Below are 21,316 nucleotides of genomic sequence, written 5' to 3'. Positions count from 1 at the left end.
TGACTGCATCTTGCTCTATTGTGGTGACAAAGTCTGTCCACAGACATAAACACCAGACTCACAAGGTGAAAACAATACCAGCCATGCTGTCGTGGCTGGTAAATAGTCAGTGGACACCCTTTCTCATTAGTGCTTCTACTTACTGCCTTTTGTTCCAGTGAATGGAAATCTTAATGCTACAGCTACAATTACATTTCTAGTGCTTCCAATTGTGTGTCAGCAGTTTGCAGAAGGCTGTGTCCTGACTCCTGTTTCATGGCAGTCCCTGCTCCTCCCCCTCATTCTCCATCCGACCAAAGAAACACCATTGCAATTAATTGCAACACCAAATGTGAGTTTAGTCTCTGACGTCAATGCTCTTGTGGTGGAATGGAAGCAGATCACCATAGACGTCGATATGGCATTGATCCCCTGGTGCTACTAACTATTCTTCACTATTCTGGTACAGCTTTTCACTAGCTGGAACACTGTCGCTGCTGCAATTCTATACCATTCAGCCACAAGAGCATTATTGAGGTCGGAATGGTCATTCTGAAATAGGAAAGTACCTTCCACAAACTGTTGTCCCGAAATTGGAAACCACACAATTTTCGAGAGAGAGACTGTCACTGTAGCATTAAGATCTCCTTTAACTGGAGGGCACTAATTTGGGCACTAAATAGAAAGCTGTCCACTGACTCTTTGATCATGGTGTAGTAAACCTTACAAAACCGTAAACGCTAAGGGATCACTTTGCAGTTAAGGCCTCTTCAAATGTTCATAGCTGTATACATTTAGTTCCAATGTACGTTTAATTAATTGTATTTTTCCACAGCAACATAAGTAGGGCTTAGTGATTGTGAACAAAACAATATGAAAAGATATTAGCAGGAAACCAACCCACAGGCCAACGGATATGGCTTCCTGTCTGATAAACAAGGGTGTAGGCGATGTGGGGCAATTAGCTGTGGTCTCCAGTCACCTATACCAAGGGCCTTTTTCCCCATTCACTTCCTGGCAGATCCAGTTGGGGTAAATAAAGCTTTTGTTTTGAGCTGAAGCAGTTCATGAAATGGGAAGCTGATGTTAAGAGTCCTTAGCGACAGATAAAATCTCAGTACACTTTGTTTAAAAGTTGAGGGACTGAGTGTCGTTGGCACAGATGAGCGATTTGGCTGAGGTTTGCTGGGTGTATGTAGACGGAACCTGCCATGAACAGCATGTCTTAAGTTCACAGGATACAAATGTTTCACCTCATTGTCCTTTAAAATGTTGTACACCAGTAACGAAACCACAATTTTAGGTGTTGTAATTTTTGTGCAAGGAGAAAGAAAATTGTTTGATTCCTAGATCTGGTTGATCCGTAGTACCATAGTGAGATAGCTATCATCCTATAGGGCTGGGCGATACGACTTCAAATCAATATCTCCATTATTTGCGTCGATTACGATTAATGATTTTATTTTAATGATTTTATAAAATTACAGATCTACAAGCTCTTTGCGTTGTTGATGCAACATGTTGTGAGCTTGTAGAACTTCTAATTTTGCTATTTTTGTACGCCACCATTGTACAATATACAGTATAATACTGGCATAAGTGGTTAATCAGGCTAATCGATTTAGTTGATTATTACAAAAAATATATTTGGATATAAGGAAAAAAAACTGCTTCTCGATGATTCAGTTAACCTACATGAGCATGATTAAGTCGGTTATTGCTTCTAAATATTTCTTTTGATATCTTTTCTGTTAATTGCCCAGCCCTGTATCATTGTAATGTGTATACATTTCTATATTCGGGCATGTATTTGGGAGCAGCAATACTGGTGTTGAGATTTTTATTCTTATACACTTTTAGCTGTTTATCAGCTTCTCTCCTCCAGCCCTGCATCATCCCATGCATTTCCCATTGCTATAATCCAGCTCAGACTTTGCTTAGCACAGGAGACATGACTGTTTGTGAACACACTGGGTGTTGAAGGGAAAGGAATGACCTTCTGCTCATGGAACGCTTTCTAAATACTAGTCCACCCTACTGATATATTATGAACATCCTGCTGTCTGCTTGCCATCACCTCATGGTCTGGGAGTGAACCAAGGCTACGTGCTAACCACTTCAAATCACACTCATCTCTGATTGATTACCAAAGAAAAATGCATTCCAGAAAACACTTCAAGGGCTCCTTCAAGGGACAAAACACATGGGTTTTGAATCGTGTTGATTCAGTGAGATGTATCTCCCTCATAAAAGTGACAATATATCGTGGCTAAGAAATACATTCTGAATATAATATGTGTATTTCCCTGGCTAGAAATTCTGTCATAGTTGTTTCTGAATAGCCTATTCCATTGAATTTGTATATAACTCTATATCCCACTTTATACATGGAGTTGTAATTACAGTAAGGATTGCAATTCTCTAATCCTGTCAGCAGAGGGGGTCATTGCCTCATCAGATCACATTTTCAGTCACCATACTATTGTCTTCTCTTGAGATCACACATAATATAATTTTCATTTAGGATTTCGAGGCCACAGCTGTCGTGTTCATGTAACTCCATTTGCATTTCTATAGCACCGTTATCCATAGCGCTTTAACCTTCTCATTCACCCATTCACACATAGAGCAGTGTTTCCCAAACAGTGGGTCGGGACCCATTTTTGTGGGTCACGAGTAAATACCTCAAAAAATGTTTTCCCCTAGATTTAGTTTTGAACTATTATGATTTCAAAATATTTTCAAAAACGAATTCAAACTTTTTTCAAAATAATTCCTTAAAAAATCCATGCATTAGAGGGAAAAAGTAGTGTAGTAGATTGAAAAGTAGTGAAAGTAGCAGATCGCATCCCGATGTGTTGTGAGCTTGTAGATCTGCTATTTTCACTAGTTTGGGTCCCGAGGAGACATAACATTTATTTTTTGGGTCTCGAGCTAAAACGTTTGGGAACCTAGTGAACTAGAGGAAACCATACAGACTTGCAAAGCGCCTTATTCTGTTTGCAGTACGTGTGGTTTTGGGCTAACTGTTCTGTTGTGGTGGTGTCTGTGTGGTTTGGTATGCTGTCTGTGCAAGAGGTGAAATGCAAACTGAACTGCATGAGAGTATTGGTATCGAAATAAATCAATGTCTGACATAATGAACCACTTTCAACCTGGCCTCCCTTATTTTGGGTGTGACATTATTGGTGAAAAGTTAAAAATAGATTTGAACATAGCGAAAATAGCAGATCTACAAGCTCACAACGCATTGCGATGTGAAGGGTGACTGTCATTCTGAAACAAGAAATGGCCTTCTGCAAACTGTTGACACAAATTTGGAAGCAGAATGTCATTGTAGCTGTAGAATTAAGATTTCCATTCACTGGGAGAAAGGGCACTAATTAGAAAGGGTGTCCACTGACTAGGGATTTCTAGGCCACAGCTGTTGTGCTCATATAACATAACATAATGTTTTCATAACATAATGTTTCATAACATAGGTCATCTGATTGAGGCTGCTGATATTGCAGTGCCTCAGCATCTATTTTTATAGGTGGTCCCAATTAGAATAAAGCCCCTAACACTGCTGCATTTCTGTAGCGCCTTTATCTGAAGTGTACAATGTACTTTTACATCTATTCATTCACACGCACACACATGCACGCACATGCACGCACACTCTATGTTTTTGATGGTTTATAGACATTACTTTCTCACAGTCCAGTCCCAGTCAGCTCTGTCTCTCCGACAGGGACATGTCAATCTGTTAGTGTTAACTAAAACTATACATTACACTGCAACACAAATGCACATTGTGAACTTTATGACTAGTATTAGATTTAATATAGCAGTCCTTGCATCAGATGAATAGCTTGTTAGTTTGAGCGAATTAACCGTAATCTCAGCAGAATCTGTCGGCACCACTGCCCTAAACATGTGGTGTTATTAGTAGGAATAAACACAAAAGCACCCAGGAGGAAGTGGACTAAGAAAGGGGAGGAGCCAAACCGAGTTCCTGTCTCTACTCCCTACTCAAAAAAGGAGGTGGTGCCCCCCGAGGCAAAAACAAAAGGGGGGGAATCTTTTTTCAACTGATAAAACCGTAACCAACCAGCTTCTTTTTACTTAAAGATTTAAACAAATTCATTGAAAACAACATCTCGGCATTATGCTTGCATAACTTTGACAAACAAAAGAGTAGAGTATAGAGCATTGTTGATTGTTGTTAATGAATGAAGTGATGCTGGAATGAAGGCCTATTGTGATCACTGTTTATGTGATGAGCAAAAGGGATGAAACATGCGAACATTCTGCAGGAAAACAGGAGCGGGCCTAGTATAGAGTCCTGGGGGATTCCGGGTCACCTATAGAACACTAGAGAGTAGAGAGAGAGTAAACTGAGAGCAGGGGAGGATTAAGAGCACGCAGCACAGGGCTCACCGGCTGGAATCAAACCTGCGATTAAGCGGTTGACTTGACACACTATCCGGCCGCCGGCCGCCAGCCGCCGCCGACGCGCCCCAACAACTCCTGGGCTTATAAACTCACCGAAAGCCTTCTTGGGCCCCACCAGTCGCAGCGTGAAGGGAATCCCTCTGGGTTGCTCCTTCAGCATCTTGGCCACCTCGTAGTGCCGACAGCCCACGATGCTCTGGTCGTTGATGGCCTCGATGTGGTCGCCCACGCATACCAACTTCAGACGGTCTATGGTGCTTCCTTCTTTTATCCTCTGGTGAAGCCGACATATACAGTTTGTGAAATGGTGGTACATAAACAGCAAAACAAATCTACAAGCTCATAGTGCGGCACTCGGTGCCGGCTTATGAGCTGCTATTTTTAGCGGCGCAGCCCTCTATACCTGGCTTTTGTGTCAACGTTCTGATTGGTCAGACACGTCAACAAAGTGATTGGTCAAGCTTCACGTGACACGTGGCTATAAACACATTATAAACACTTATTGATGACAAAATGTATCAAAGGCGCCGCTACCTTCACACAGGTGTGATTTTTTAATAGCCAAAGAAATCTTAAAATTACACAGATGCATTCCCAGTCTTAATGGATTAATGACATTATTGTTTTTATAATGAACTAGTGCAGTACCAGTTATCAGGGTACTCGGAGGGCACTCTAGAGCCGTGTGGGTGTTGAACTCCATATTTGGGAAAGACTGACGTCATTTGATGCTGCCTGCCTAGAATCCGGATGTTCTCGCAGCTCTATGACATCGTCAATATACGCCATTTTCATATTCGGGCAGAATTTGTGGAATTTATCATATATCAGCTTGTCAGTATGCCTGGCATTGCCAGGATTATTGCACTGACAAGGCAGGGTAAAAGCGTTGTGGTGATCAGCAGTTTCAGGTTTTGGTACCCAGGCATTGCCCGGGTTATTGCTTGGGTGAAATTGTCTCACTCTCTCCCTTTCTCTCTCCCCCTACCTCCCCCTCTCACTTTCTCTCCCTCCATCTCTCTCTCTCGCTCTCCCTCCACTTCTGCCTCTATGTTTCATCTCTGTCTCTCTACCTCCCTCCTCTCCCTTCCTCAGTAGACTTATGTTATTGTCTCCGCCAGGAGACATTGTTTTCACTTTCCACATGTCAAGCTAACATTGGTCAAGCCTCACGTGACACGTGACAATACGGTGAAATAGTGTGATCTGATTGGCTAGTGACGTATAGCGGCCTATAAATACATGAGTCACTTTGAAAGAGTCTTAGCCTCTTTCAAAGTGAGGTAGACAGGAATAATCACGAAATGGCTGAGAAATGGCGGATACTGTAACAATTGGATAGGACACTTACACAGACAGGACAGATAGGACACTTACACAGACAGGACGGATAGGACACTTACATAGACAGGACGGATAGGACACTTATACAGACAGGACGGATAGGACACAACACAAGTCTGCTGGCGGAGACTTGTGCTCCGAGGAGCACTTTTTCTAGTTATGGTTACATTCAGTTTTTAGCGGCACTAGCCGTATAGAGCGGCTAGTGCCGCTAAAAACTGTTCTATACCGGCTAGTGCCGCTAAAAACTGTTCTAAACCGTTCTATACCTTTAGGTATAGAACGGATCCTGCTCTATACCTTACTTTGTCCGTGTACGTCAACGTTCTGATTGGTCAGGTGCGTACGTCAACAAAGTGATTGGTCAAGCTTCGCATGACATGATTTTTTGGTTACTACATAATTTCAAACTGTTCGTACTGTATGTGTCATGTATTCTCATGTGGGATGGGATTTATGGTATGACAACGAAATGAAATGCTGTGTGTGTGTCTAGTTACAACTTATTTTATTTATCGGAATTATGACTGATGCATTGGCAACACATGACTTTTATTGCATTATTTTGACTCGTCTGTCTGCTCTATCGTAGTTTTCCCAATAAAGAGGAAATGGGACATCATATTTCTCAGTTAGATATAGTTGTCATGATGAGCGATATTGCATCAGATTTGCACAAGTTGTCAGCAGAATTATTCTAAACCACATCAGGAACATCACACCCGCGGTGACAATACTATCATATTTCATAATGGTGAAAGCAACAACACTTAAAAAGGCCTTTCTTTTAACTAGTCACAGATAATATTCTCCCTTCAAGTCATATTTATAGTGCTGTCTATTAAACCATCAAAGAGGGGGGTGTGTGTGTGTGTGTGTGTGTGTGTGTGTGTGTGTGTGTGTGTGTGTGTGTATGTGTGTGTATGTGTGTGTATGTGTGTGTATGTGTGTGTGCGTGCGCGCGTGTGTCCAAAAACATGTTATTGCGAGATTAATCCTTCACCTTAATGAAGGCGTATCCGGCTCCGTTGTCTGTGATGGTGAGACCCAGGGCGTCCTCTGTCTTGGTGACCTCCACCTCCTTGGTCTCTCCTCTGACGTGGGCAAAGATGAAGTCCTCCAGGCCGATTTGTCCTCCCAGCAGCTTCTGCATGTCCACCTTATGGGAGTTCAAGGTACAGAATAGGATCTGATGGAAAGACACAGGAAACAAGTTAGTTTCTGTCTTTCTTTCTTTCTTTCTTTCTTTAAAGTCACACTGTAATGTTCATTTTAGTAGTCTTTTTTACCGACACGCCTTGTAGCTACATTGTCATTACAGCGTTTGTCTATATGGAAGGAATGCTGAAAAAGAAATGCTGCAGGGCCCGTGCACCCGAGGATATTTTGGAAAGCAACAACAAGTCATCAGAAATGGTATTTATTAACTCTGAAAGACTCTGAATTTACAGTGCCCACAGCATGTTGGTGTCTGACTTTTTTGTTTGTTTTTGCTTTGGTTTTTTGTACCCCCTTTTCCTCCCCAATTTGTCGTTATGTCAATTAGTTTCTCCCCAGACACATTTCGGTGTTGTCACTGCTCTTGTATACTGACTCACCTACCAGTGAGGAGCCCCCACCCGGAGGACGTGTCGTAGAGCCTTCGTCCTACTCCCCCCGCCCAACACTCCCTGCTGGCAGGTGCCGCCCCAGCCCATATACGATTGTGTGCAGTGCCAATTATCATCCCCCCTGCCCGGCTTCCCTGCCCCGAACACAGGCTAATTGTGTTTGTGTAGAGTAGACGCTCGACAAAGCCGGATGCACCACGGTGGAATCGAACCCACAACCTCCGCGGTGGTGGGCAGGCACTTTACCACTGTGTCACCCGAGCGCCTGGCCCCCAACATTCATGAATGTAAAATAATGTTTAATATTGTCTAGAGACACACACATTTATGTGGAACAGTTATTATGAAAGATTTTACAGCAAAAGATTATATCAAAAATAGCATGTTTAATTAAAAAGGTTACACAGTATGTAAGGTTTTATTTGAAGAGACAGTATAGTAGAACAGAGTAAACATAATATAATGTGAGCTGATCATAAGTTCTAAGTTCTATGCAACACACTTACTGCTTGCTTGAGCCAGCAGGGCTACTTTTGAAGCACAATCATCATGGTCTCAACAGTTGTGCTATTCATAATCTCACCAGCAGAGGGCAGTTGGTAGTCAAGGGGACTAGTATGCCTATGTGGCCATGGTTCTGGGAGGACTGATCTGGTCATAAAGCTCTATATTCAAATATTGTAAACCATTTAATTATCTAGCTTTCTTATTCAGACAAGTGAGTGTAGCAGTAGAAGTATTTTGAGCACACAAGCATTATGCATAACAACAACAAGAGAAAGAAATTGGAAAATCCCGATTCAGATAACAGAGTTATAACTGGATCAGTGAATTAACAACACTACAGAATCACCCACTTTACTTAACTTTTTTGTTTATTTAGACGGGACACGCATATTCATGGACGATACATATCAATGTAATGTAAATACACTGGATTTCGCAAAGGTGCAAATTTACATCCGCAGTCCCCACAAAAAAACATAAAACAAGCAACAATAGAGTACATTATATTACACTAGGAAAACAAAGCAGCGGTACGAAACATGTACAAAGTATATCTATTTAAGGCTAAGACTGTCTACAATACATTTTTACTTTTACTACTCATGTTATTGCACAAAAAAAATGCATTTTAGAGGGCAATATATATTTGTATACTAAAGTAAGTTTTGTATTAAGTGCAGTATTACTTTCAAGTAGTACAGTGCACAAAATCTTAAAAACAACAACAAAAACAAACCATCCACTGGCACCTGAATCTGAGGTTTTTAATCTACTACTATCTCTTCACACAATGCAGTAGTAGGCTATACTTGTTAGGTATACAGACAGACGTTGTAGTGTCTTGTGTTGTGCTGTCTGACTGGAGTTCAGGGTCATCTGACCCACTGACTACATGAACACAGTAATTGAACACGGCTGTAGAAGAGCTGCAGGGCAGGCAGCCCAAACAGGCCCGAGGAAGGGACTGGCTGCAGCAGTCTGTCCACAAATTCACTAACAATAACGTCTGAGCCTAAGGCACACTCAATGACCTCTAACAGTATGTATAGTTTTTACTCCAACGCGACAAATCAGGGTGTTTTGAACTTGTCGATCTGCTGCTTCTGCTATTTTTTAATTTGAATCCTGAAAAGTAACAGTTTTGGACATATGAGGTTTCCACCCGACAGAGACTAAATGGTCTCTCTTGACATTCCCTCTAATATTGTTTTGTTTTCTCTGCCTGGTTTTCATCTGCCCTTGTAGACTACCTATATTTGTAACAGTCTTTTTTTTGCAGCAGCATTCTACAGGGAGAACAGGGTAAGATGAGCCACCCTGTGTTTCAAGGAATCTAAAAAGAATATGTGCCAATTAGAGAGAGAGAGAGAGAGAGAGAGTGTGTGTGTGTGTGTGTGTGTGTGTGTGTGTGTGTGTGTGTGTGTGTGTGTGTGTGTGTGTGTGTGTGCGTGTGCGTGTGTGTCTGTGTGTGTGCGTGTGTGCACATAACTTGATGGGTTTTGTTCCTGGCGAAACGGTGTGAGTGTGACCTCTTGACGTCTGACAAAAGATGTTACAGGTAAAAACGGATAGTGTCATCCTTTCCAAAACTCTCTCAAGTTGCTACGGCACATAGCCTATATATTGTTTTTGTTCAAAAACAAATGTCAAAAGGTTCCTAATAATAAAAATCACACCCTGTGTGAAGGAAGCGGTGCCTTTGGGGCGGGCCTTACCTCATTTCAGTTCGTCCCTATTGGTGGTCTGAGTCCACTTACCAAATGTGTACTTGGTAGCATGCTGCAAACTGGAATGATGGCTGTTTAAAGGCCAGCCAATGGGCAGACAGAGGGGGCGGGGCTTAAGTAATGACAGTTAGTCCCTATTGCTGGCTTTAGTCCATGTACAAAATTTGTACTCCATAGCATGCTGCGAACTTGAGTTATGGCTGTTTGAAGGCCAGCCAATGGGAAGACAGAGGGGGCGGGGCTTGAGCAATTCATGCTGGTCCCTATTGGTGGTCTAAGTCCACATACCAAATGTGGACTTGCTGGCATGCTGCAAAGTGGAGTTATAGCTCTTTAAAATCCCGTGCTCATCCCGTGCTCATACGGGCGCTGGGGGTCCCTGGACCCCTCTTTGATAACTTCATCAATGCATGCTCGTGCCTATTGGTGGTCTAAGTCCACATACCAAATGTGGACTTGGTGGCATGCTGCAAACTGGAGTTATAGCTGTTTAAAATCCCGTGCTTACACGGACATCCGCTCATACGGGCGCTGGGGGTCCCTGGACCCCTCTTTGATAACTTCATCAATGCATGCTCGTGCCTATTGGTGGTCTAAGTCCACATACCAAATGTGGACTTGGTGGCATGCTGCAAACTGGAGTTATAGCTGTTTGAAATCCCGTACTCTAAACGGGCGGACGGACATAACATCATTGGGGGTCCCTGGACCCCTCTTTGATAAGCAGTGGCACGTGTGGCCAAAGAGAGGAGAGATGGCATAGGCAATGTCCAAGGCCGTGTGTGTGTGTGTGTGTGTGTGTGTGTGTGTGTGTGTGTGCGTGTTTGTATGTGTTTCTTCTTTGCCGTCAGGCTCATACGGACGGACATACGGACAAAGCCACGTATAGAGCGGTTGGCACCGCTAAAAAAGAGACAAACATTTTGAAATCTGAGGGAAGCTTCTAGGTGAAAGTAGTCTATAAAGAGCTACAGTATGATTTATGAAAAATAAATAAATAAGGATTAGTGATAGTGGCAATGATCAGAATCAATTTTATTGTCACATCACGTTTACAGGTGTAATTAAATGCATTTTTGTGCAAGAAAGGAAAGCAAACGGTAAATAGAAACATGTCAGGGATAGGCAAAAAGGTGGTAGCACTTTGGTAGGTCCACATAGCAGCATTGTGCATGTCATAACTAGACTCTCAAGTGATGTGGTGCCCAGTCAGACCACTAATAATATATGATTATAATGAAGTTATTAGGTTCTTGTTTTGTAATGAACCTCTGTATGCTTGCTAAGATACAGTGGTGTAAAGTAACTAAGTACATTTACTCAAGTACGTATCTACAAGCTCACAACGCGTCGCATCACGATGCGTTGTGAGCTTGTAGATCTGCTATTTTCAAACATTGTAGTACTTTTTCGGTACTTTAAGTACATTTTGATACCAATACCTTTGTACTTTTACTCAAGTAAATGTTTTATTCGGGACTCTTACTTGTAACAGAGTACTTCTACATTGCAGTATTGACACTTTTACTTAAGTAAAACATTTGAGTACTTAAGATAACACTCTCAAGGACAGCTTGAATTGAAAGTGTATGGATTTATATCTGTTCATCTTGTTGGTCCTTGACACCTCCTCCTACCTGAATACAGCTTGGATTCAAGGACCAGAGCTTTGTGCAGAATGGGACATGTGTTTGCAACAGCTCCCACTGCACAGGTGATAAGCGTTCAGATAACGCCAGCGTCAATGTTACGTCTTTACTGCAGTGTCTGTCAGGGTTATGACATAGGCTAATATTTGAGAGGTTTATGATCACCGTAGCAGTAAAGCCATTTGTAAACATGCTTAGAAACATTATACATTACATTCATTTATTTTATGTTTTAATTTGTATTTCTGATTCTTAACTTTTGCCTGAACCTATCCTGTGTTTATATATAGTACCTTTATTATAAGGATAACCCCCTTGAGATGCATCATCTCATTTCATGCTTAATGCTGTTGCTACTATAGCATAACACATTAATTTAACTATGGGGGCCAGTAAAGATGATCTTATCTTAAAAGTAAACACATACTTGGGGTGCCTGGTGGCTCATCCAGTTAAGTGCATAGATCATACATATTATGCTCCTAAGAGAGCACAAGGAGGACCATGCAGGTTTGAATCTGACCCTCATCTTGCCCCCATGTCTCTCTGCCCTTCATTTCCTGTATCTCTACACTATCCTGTCTGAAATCAAGCATATAAATTCCCAAAATTATTAATTTCCATTCAGTTAAGTTCTGCTGAGCCTAATTAATTCAAGGTACACATACATATAAAGCAAACCAAACATGAACAAGACCTAAAAAACAGTTACCGTGAAGTTAAAAAACACAACAGTGAGCCATTAGGCACCAATAGTTCTTTCCAGGACACCACCATTTCAGTCCCCGCTGTGGCTGTCCTTGTGGACTCTGGCTGTCCTGGCATTAAGAGCAGCTGTGTGAGCATGCATGTGCGTGCGTGTGTGTGTGTGCGCGTGTGTGTGTGTGTGTGTGTGTGTGTGTGTGTGTGTGTGTGTGTGTGTGTGTGTGTGTGTGTGTGTGTGTGTGTGTGTGTGTGTGTGTGTGTGTGTGTGTGTGTGTGTGTGTGTGTGTGTGTGTGTGTGTGGTTAGGCCTGCTGGCCCTGAACTAGTAGAGGTTCATTCAGTACATTTCATCTCAAGGCCGTTGGCCTGGTGTTCCATGCAGCTGCCTGCCTGCCGTGACCTCACAGCGAGGATGGGTCCTGCTGGAGACCTTCCACATTCTAGAACACAACTGCAGGTGTTCAGGTCAAGGCCACAGACAGGCTTGTTCTTAGCTGGTGTGTGGATGATGGTAACATGCAGCATGGCTAACCTAAGTTTATGTAACTGAGTGAGTGTTTTAGAAGATTGTAGCTTTTTACATGCATATCGCAAAGTCAACACTTTTAAGTCTGTAGTTATCTCAGGAAGGGGGAGATGAGGGGGAGGGGTAGATGTTTTCACCGCTGTTTGACTGTGTGCGTGTGCATCAGTCCTTTTGTGTGTGTGTGTGTGTGTGTGTGTGTGTGTGTGTGTGTGTGTGTGTGCGTGCGTGCGTGCGTGCGTGCGTGCGTGCGTGCGTGCGTGCGTGCGTGCGTGCGTGCGTGCGTGCGTGCGTGCGTGCATCTGTGTGTCTGTCTGTCTGCCTGTCTGTGTACACAGCTAATCTCGGAAACTGCTGCACCAGTCCGTGTCAAACCTTTCGTGCACACTCCACCCCAAATTTGTCAAATCGGCCTCGTGGTGGCGTGATACCAGCTAGTGCTATGTTTTGGCCTGCAGCTCTTGAACCGTAGGTAGGTAGGTTGTTTATTTTCCCCTGGATTCCTTGGATCATGATGCAACTGAACTCCCCATATAGGCCATATTCTGTCACAAATTCACACAAATTAGGCTACTACACATGATTTCAGTAGTCAAGTGATGAACATGTATCATTCCGATTTGTCATACTCTGATTGGCTACAATTGCCGTCCAAAGTTTGCTGGAGAGTTTGCCTAATTTACTAAAAATAAAAGCAAAAGCAAAAAAGCTAAATTGAATCACACATGGAGGAGCCTCTGAACAATGCAGAGCCTAAAGCGATTTCACTTAGATCCATAGGGTATGCCACAAATGCTACAAATGTCTTTGTTGCAGAAACATGATTTATTTATGTATTTAATCAAATTAGGTACACATGATCTTTGGAGCCATGTCTATAATGTTATTGTATTTTATTAGTAGGAGGGCCCTATTTCTTAAAAAAAGAAAGAAGCCATATATCATGAACGCAACATGCAATCAACTCCAAATTTGAATAGCATGTTAAGCGGCCTCTATAGAGCCCTATAAACTCTATTCACTTCTGCCTATAGGGGTGCCACAAATGCAGAAAGTTGCACCATATGTCGCGTAAATGCAATTTCCTCCCGACGCTTCCTCAGGCCCTGAGGGCTGCAACCCATGACCTGGGGTAGGACACCTGGCCTGATAGAGATATACTGTCTCAGTCTTTACTGTCTTTCCTCTTATTTTTACATTAAGCCTTGTTTTTATGTGCACGTGCACTGGCTAAAACAAGATTTGATAATCATCTAACTGTTACCATATGCATATGAAGTCGAAAAGGAATCATCCCCTATAGAGATAAATGAAAAGAAAGAACAACTCATGAGATCATGAGTTTTAGCTTGAACAAAATAACTCTGCTGTTAATGAGCCATTCTTAGAATGTGTTTGTCAAGTTTCAAAGCCAACCTAGCCTCACTGTGTTGATACAAAGAGGTAAAAATTACCTCTAAACTCACATGCCAATACTGACTCTTCCGTTTATTTGCAAGGGACCTACCACATTTTGGGGTTCTTGGAATATGTATAAGTCCCTGACGTTTGGATTTGAATACACATTAGTATTTTTTATGAGCAACCCTTACTTTTATGGGTGGCACTGGCTCAAGTGCTTGGAATCAGAAGCCCCAGGCTTCGTGTCAAAGTGTTCTTGAGCAAGACTCCCGATGAGCATGTTGGTGCCGTCAGTCTGGGAAAGTGTGTGTGAATGGGTGATGTAACGCACATTGTAATGTGCTTTGCATAAAAGTGATATATAAACGCACCATTTAACATCATCTCAAGGTCTGTTCGACTCTTTCAACATGACTCATCTAGTCATCTATGTGGTGATTACCGACAGATGATCATTATCTGGTGATTTTGTTGCCATTATTCATCAGGATCAAGGCTCACATGGGTACAAAGTCTGTCGAAACAACAGTAACCAGGCCAAATGATCTTTTACAGTGCATCATGGAAACTAGCCTCAATAGAAATCTAACACCCATTTCACAAAGGCTAGACTAGGAGCAGAAGGAAGAAAAGAGAATGTTAGCCCATTTCTTTGAAATAAATGATGATGTAACTACTATATAATAAGTGAATAAACCCGACACTGTACCTCTGAGGCGGAGATGTTGAAAACCTCGGCTATCTTGGCATAGAGCTCCTTGACGTTAGTGAATCCGTGGATGCGGCCCGTGGGGCTGCCGTGGGCCAGCTGGGTGTGGAAGACCAGCCTGGGCCTCGGGTACTCCGGAGGGCCAGGCGGAGGCGGCGAAGGAGGTGGCAGTGGCGGTGCCGAGGGCTCTGCGGTCCCCTGAGTCTGGCTGTGGTTGTTGGCCCTCTGTTCCTCGGGGGGCCCCGCGGCTGCGACTGCCGCCTTGGAGTCCTGCGGGCTCATAGCCTCTCCGTTCTGCATCGGGCCCCAGCTCTAGATATGGTCCTGCTCTGGGAGCCGTTCTGGTGGTGTGCTGCTCTGGCCTAGGCACCGAGAGACGATTGTCCTTTTCCCCCACACACACACACACACACACACACACACACACCCAGCCAGTCAGCCAGCCAGCCATCCAGCCAACCAACCAGCCACCCACAGCTCTGGAGCCTTGGCTGCTGAATTAGTGATGAGAGTCTCCAGGTAACAGCAGCCCAAGGAGGCCTTTCGAGGGCCGTGCCAGCTGGAAACCCAACACTCTGCAAGCCGAGGATCGTATGGGTGACACCTGATCATGTGGAACACAAACACAATGCATCATGGTAAAGACTTCTTTACAAATATGACACAGCCTAACATCATTAATCCCCTGCAGCAGTCTGCTGTGAGTGAGGCATCACGCTTCCTGTGTCATTTTCTCACTGTTAAAGGAGTGAAGGTTTGTGCTGCTTCTGATATCAAACAGAACGCCCATCGAAGCACGCCACCTGGAAATGGCCACAGACAGACAATGTGTTGGGAGGAAAGGTGATAGCCTTGTGCAGGGAGTGAAGCCCCCGTCAGTCTCACTGAAAGAGATATAGGCTGTTGCTGGGGTGGATCCCTGATGATACGTTGACCTTTCTGACCCCGCAGACAGCCCGCCAATACACAAGATGTCAGTTCAGTCTGATAAATGGATATTTAATTAATGGCTGTGTGCTGGTGTATGTCGTGCTTTCTGAGGACCAATTTCCTACCTGGTATTGTATGTAATGAGGTAGTTGACATGAAATGGAAATTACTGGAATGACGGAAAAGACATATGGATAAATCTACAGGCATAGCTCTGGTGCATGACTTAATGACAGGATTTTGGAATGGTTCATGAAATAATATGGAATTCATTTTTAGACCTCCTAGATTATAGATTGTACAGTAGCCTATATAAAAACTTGAGAAAGTGCCAAGATGTCACACTGATGAAGACATTTAATTTGTTTTTGTTTTTAAATACAGGATACAGGTTGTATACGTTAAATATGTATTTGAGGGTTAAGACAAAGTAATTCACTCAGTATCTTAAAATGATGTGATGGTCAAACCTGTATTTTGTGGCTTTGTCAACCAGAGCTGTGCTGAAAAAAGGCAGATGCCCTAATGTCGTCATGGCAGTACCGCAGTTGTGAAACACAGGACAGATACAGAAAAGAGGTTCAGCTAAGAGTAACAAGTAATATTAACAGTAGGCTAATTGAAAAGAGTATAAGCAGGGAGTAGCATACAGGGATTAGGAATAGATTACCAGTAACCAGGAGATTTAAGTATACTACAGAATTCTTGCTTGGCCCTCTGCACTTGGACTGCCTAGGATTAGCATGGTGTCTGAGCTATTAACAGGTATGGATATAAATGTAGTCAAAGTGCACTAACCGTACATTAATAGTATATTAACAGGTATACATATAGTCAAAATGTACATAGACAATCCACCCCTCTGTGGATAGAAATAAACAGTCAATCCACAGTGGATAGAGAAATATACAATATACAATCTACCCAGTAGATTTATAAAAATGCATATTTGAACAATAGTTGTACATATCTGTCAAAAGGATAAAACAATAAAAGACAGAGAGCTTATTTTCATTGTGGTCCTCTGACCACAACACCCACACATGTGTCAGAAATTCTGCAGAAGGCCTAGGTCTGTTTCCTGTGTTCTGCTGCTGTGTGACTGTTATTCAAAGTGATACACAAGTGCTGATGACTGGATTTACTGTCAAGGCTTTTGATCATGCCAGTGCCCTTGTTTCTTGCTAAAAAGAGACTCATGAAGCTAAAACCAAAGTTGCAGGTTGGACTGCAACTGTGGTTTTGCAAGAGAGATATAAATGAGAGGAATTATGTTGGTATAAAAGAAAGGGCACTTTCTCCTATGAAGGCAATTGGGCAGGTGTTCGGGCACTGGTTGGCTCCCGTATTCAACTAACGATCAATGCCCACTATCATTTAGAAACCACCAGAGTTTATTTTAAGTGTGTGTGGTTGTCTCAGTCAGTCATATTATAATTGTGTTGTTGGGGGCAGGGAGGGCAGTTATATAGTGTCTCATTTTAGAAAGTTTTTGTTCCTGTTCAAAACCACCAATTTAAAGATAACCCACAGTGTTCTTGTTTTTTTTTGTCCACAATCAAAATGGTCACATTGGTGTTTTTCCACCAGGGTGAACTGTTTTAGATGTAATGAGGTGATTCAAACCATCTCGATTTAAAACCATGTGACATTACTCATGACAGCATGTCAGGGAGAGATTAGTTTGCAAAGCTCCAGAGAGGAGGACAGGACACAAAACACCATCTATCTCCCCCTGCACACATGGAAATTCCCAAAGAATTCCAGCCAATCTTTGTCACAACAGGGTACTTTAATCATGTGAATGGACATGTCTGTGATAAATATGTGACTATGTGTCAATGAGGGCTTTTTATTTTATATCTGTCCTCTCTGAGTTACATGTTTTCATGGTGATAAAGAGAGTAAGTTTAAACTGAGAGCCATCATTTGAAAATGTTCAGTTTCTCTACCAATATGATTGGTAGCACACACTCATTCAACCCATTCAATCCGGGAAAGCATCTGAGTCATTTTAGATTTTAGCTATATATATGAGTGTGTGTGTGTGTCACTATTTTTCAGAAATAGCAGATATACAAGCTCATAGCACGTCAATTCATGCCACGCTATGAGCTTGTAGATCTGCTTTTTTTATCGTGGAAAATGTTTGAATATATTTTTAAAGCAAATCTTTTAGCTCAAATCTTTGCTTCTGGGCGTCCCTGGAACAAAATATTTTGAGATGGGGGTCCGCGGCCAAATACATATCATTTTGAGGGTCCTTACATGAAATGTTTTGAGCACCACTGATATAGCAACATAGGTTTTTCAGAAAACTGTTAGGCTTTAGAAGACATTTTTAGAATCGGCCTCAGGTCTTAATGGGTTAAAAAACATGTTAAACAATTTTTTATCTGATGGTCAGTAAAGTATGTCGTTAGTTGACAAAACTTTAATGATGAAACAAACTGAATCATGTATATTTTAGGATATTGAGTCATGAAGCGTAAGTAATTATGTTTCTTTTTTCTTGTGAAAGTTTCCCTTTTCCTTTCCTTTAGGAAACAATTCACATCCATAAAGTCAATTATTTTTAGCTTGTGTTTTAGGATGTATGGGATGTATGTCTGCATAATAGCACATGTTGAATATCGTTGCTGTCAGGCAGAAACCTCTTATCTCCTTTTTATGTTCTTTTGTGAATTAATGCCCTACTACTTGTAGTTCGGCTATTTTCTACAAAGAGATTTGGTGTAGAGGGAAACAACGAGCAGACCTACATCTACATCATACAGCAGTGTCGCACAAAAGTAGGGAAAATAGCAGATATACAAGCTCAGAACACGTCGTGATGCGACACATGAGCTTGTTATTTCTATTTCAAAATGTTTTTTAAAATAATAATAAAAAAGGAACGGTTTTGGACGTACAAGGTTTCCACCCGACAGTGACGATATGTTCTGAAGCCAAAGAATATATAGAGTATATATATGTGTCAAGCCATATTTAAAGTAGCCTGTCCATGAAGTGCACCATAAGCAATCTTAAACACCTGGGCAGTGACGCGTACAAATGCAACTCATTGTGCGTCACAGCTTTTTTTTTATTGCGTTTCAGGACAGGAGGAAAATAGCACAGCTGAGAAGTTATACTCTCTGAAGGTCAGTGACATAATGATTATTGGTAATCTACTACTACAGCAGCTGATAAGCAGTAATCAAAGCTGAGGCCATCTCACTCTGTCTTCCTTATTGAGACTTTAATCTAACCTCCACCTACTTCATACAGTGTGTTGACACAATTGTGTCACAACAAGGAAACCAAGGTCATGTTTACTTAAGGCAGAGGTTCCCAAACATTTTAGCTCGAGACCCAAAAGAGAAATTTGATTTCTCCCAGGGACCAAAACTAGTGAAAATACCAGATCTGTGTGAGCTTGTAGATCGTCTATTTTCACTAATTCTTACAAGTTTTTGTTGTGGGTGTTCTTTTATTTATGGATTTAAAACATTTTTTTACGATACAATCTTTTGAAGTAATAAATAATTAAAAACAAAATATAGGAAACAAAAAATAAAGGGTTATAAGGGATATAACCTAGGGAGAATTGGTCTGTGACTCACAAATGGATCCCAACCCAGTCCACTGTTTGATATGCTTTAAGTGCCTTAAAGCATATCAACCAGGGCAGTGAATTGCCTATCTTTTGGCCTACAGTGAAAATTTGCTTTAATTAAACAATGCATGCAAAATGTAATGGACTGTAATGGGCCATTGAAAGGTTAGTAATCAATAGACTTTTTCCACGCTTGACAAAATGACAACATACTGTAAACATTCTATGGGCCCAAGTTGATTTTCTGTTGCAGACAGTGTTTGTGAATATCAGAAGCTGACAGGAAATAAATTAGGACCCAAGTTGTTCCCTAGAAATGCAATTCCACTGACATGGTCTATAGAAAGTGATTCGATTAAAAATACAAAATAAAAATATCAACAACTCTTGGACAAAGTTTAAATGATAAAAGAAAAGAATGGTCAAACACCGACATAATTCTACTCACGTTTGATACTCAATTGCATTTCAAACTAAACTGGCCTGACCTTTGATTGATTAGGGTAAGCCTACTTATTCCTGCGGAAGACTGCTCAGTCATGCAGTGTGAACAGGTCTGCTGCAGTGGAAATGTACAGTATATTCTTTCAATGGTTCTATTATTTTCAGTACATCTGAGAGAAGTTTCTGTGTACACACAACACACTCACGTTTACTGCTAATCCGTCTCAATAACAACCCGTGTTTTTGTTTGTAACCTACATTTCATCGAACAAGACTTAACTAACAAGAATGCGTTCTGCTCTAAATTGCACATTTGTGACGTGTGTAGAATGACATGTCCTCTTTTACCATGTAAACAACTCCAGTCTCTACTGCGAAGACTCATCTGATCATGTGCACCCTTATGATCACTTGTACATATTTTTATTTTCACACTATCACATACGAGAAGACAACTTCCTCGTATGTGCAAACCTGGCAACCTTGTATTTATTCACAGTGCAAACATTCCAACAAGTGTTAAACATTCAATTCCCAATGCACTCTTTTTTTCACAACATGCCACACATGCACACGCACGTACAGAGCAGTGGGCTGAGGTTGGGAACGAGGCCACAATTAGCACAAACTAAGAGCCCAATATCTTCATAAATAATAATAATCACAAAGGACGAGAAGAAAAGATAATAATAGTAATAATAATAATAGTAAATAAAAATAATTATATATAGTAATAAAACAATATATTATCAATATTTTATAATAACTAGAAATATGCATAGACATATGTAGATGTATCTATTGAAGATTATAATTGTAAAGGGATTCTGATTCTGATTGTAACACATCATACATGCATCGATGACTCAGTGATAGTGATGGATTGTACAGTCATGCCTCCTTCTGTCTACATAACATCATACATACATACACTGTTTCTTTCCACAGGCAGTCAGGTTGCTGAACAGCTGATGCACCTACGGTGTATTCACCACACACATCATCATTGTTAATATAGGATGTGATGTTACCCTGTACTGTGTGTATAGTGTACATAATGCATATGCGACTGCACTGTGTACACAGTCTATGTATAGGTCTAATAGTGGGGGTTTTGGGGTGGTGTGTCCTTTGTGTTATCCACTTTAACCCTGGCAACCCAACTATGGGTATGTCATTATAGGTGAAAACAAATTAAAAAATCAAACAATTATGTACATTTTTGAAAAATGGACATTAGAAATAGCAGAATAGTAGAGATCTACAAGCTCTACAATGTGTGCACGCTGCAATGCACTATGAGCTTGTAGATTGGATATTTTTTTAGACAATTACATTTTTGTGGGTGCTTAAGTGGCTCAGTGGTTAAGTGGTTAAAGGCAGAGAGAGAGCCAGAGCACAAGTGTGTCATTGTATTATAATACACACGACAATACAGTTGAACCAAGCTGAACTGAATAAACAGATGAATAGATAGAGACAGTCGGATACGATACATAGATACATAGATACATCCCCTGTGCCCATCCCCCCTGTGTGGAAATCAATGAAGAATGACAAATCGATGTGGGAAAGCCTGTTACTCGCCCACGTTATTTACGAGCCGCCCTCGCTCCCTGCATCACCAGCTTCCACCCGTTCCTTATTAAGCCTTCCTCAAAATGCCAACTGGAACCAAAACGGTCTCTTCAGAGTGATGCCATAGAGGAATTTTTGGTTCTATGAGCCTCATAGAACCAAACTGTCCTCATAGT

At 41.6% G+C, this 21,316-nt stretch overlaps 1 protein-coding gene across 1 annotated transcript in view; it reads right to left on the bottom strand.

Moving 5' to 3' along the window:
• gipc3 (GIPC PDZ domain containing family, member 3) overlaps positions 1 to 14,890 on the bottom strand; it is a gene marked incomplete at both ends in the record, with an annotated part of 33,058 nt that extends 18,168 nt beyond the window's left edge. The window contains 3 exons of the mRNA XM_084066879.1: positions 4,510 to 4,690; positions 6,764 to 6,949; positions 14,591 to 14,890. Of these exons, the coding sequence (XP_083923005.1) occupies positions 4,510 to 4,690; positions 6,764 to 6,949; positions 14,591 to 14,890 (667 nt within the window). The remainder of the gene's footprint in view (positions 1 to 4,509; positions 4,691 to 6,763; positions 6,950 to 14,590) is intronic.
• Positions 14,891 to 21,316: the final 6,426 nt, after the last annotated feature.

The sequence above is a fragment of the Gymnoscopelus microlampas genome, assembly GCF_963454915.1.
Source record: "Gymnoscopelus microlampas genome assembly, chromosome: 9".
In the NCBI taxonomy this organism is placed as follows: Eukaryota; Metazoa; Chordata; class Actinopteri; order Myctophiformes; family Myctophidae; genus Gymnoscopelus; species Gymnoscopelus microlampas.
The sequence above is the reverse complement of the archived record's forward strand: the minus strand, read 5'-3'. Positions and strand labels throughout refer to the sequence as shown.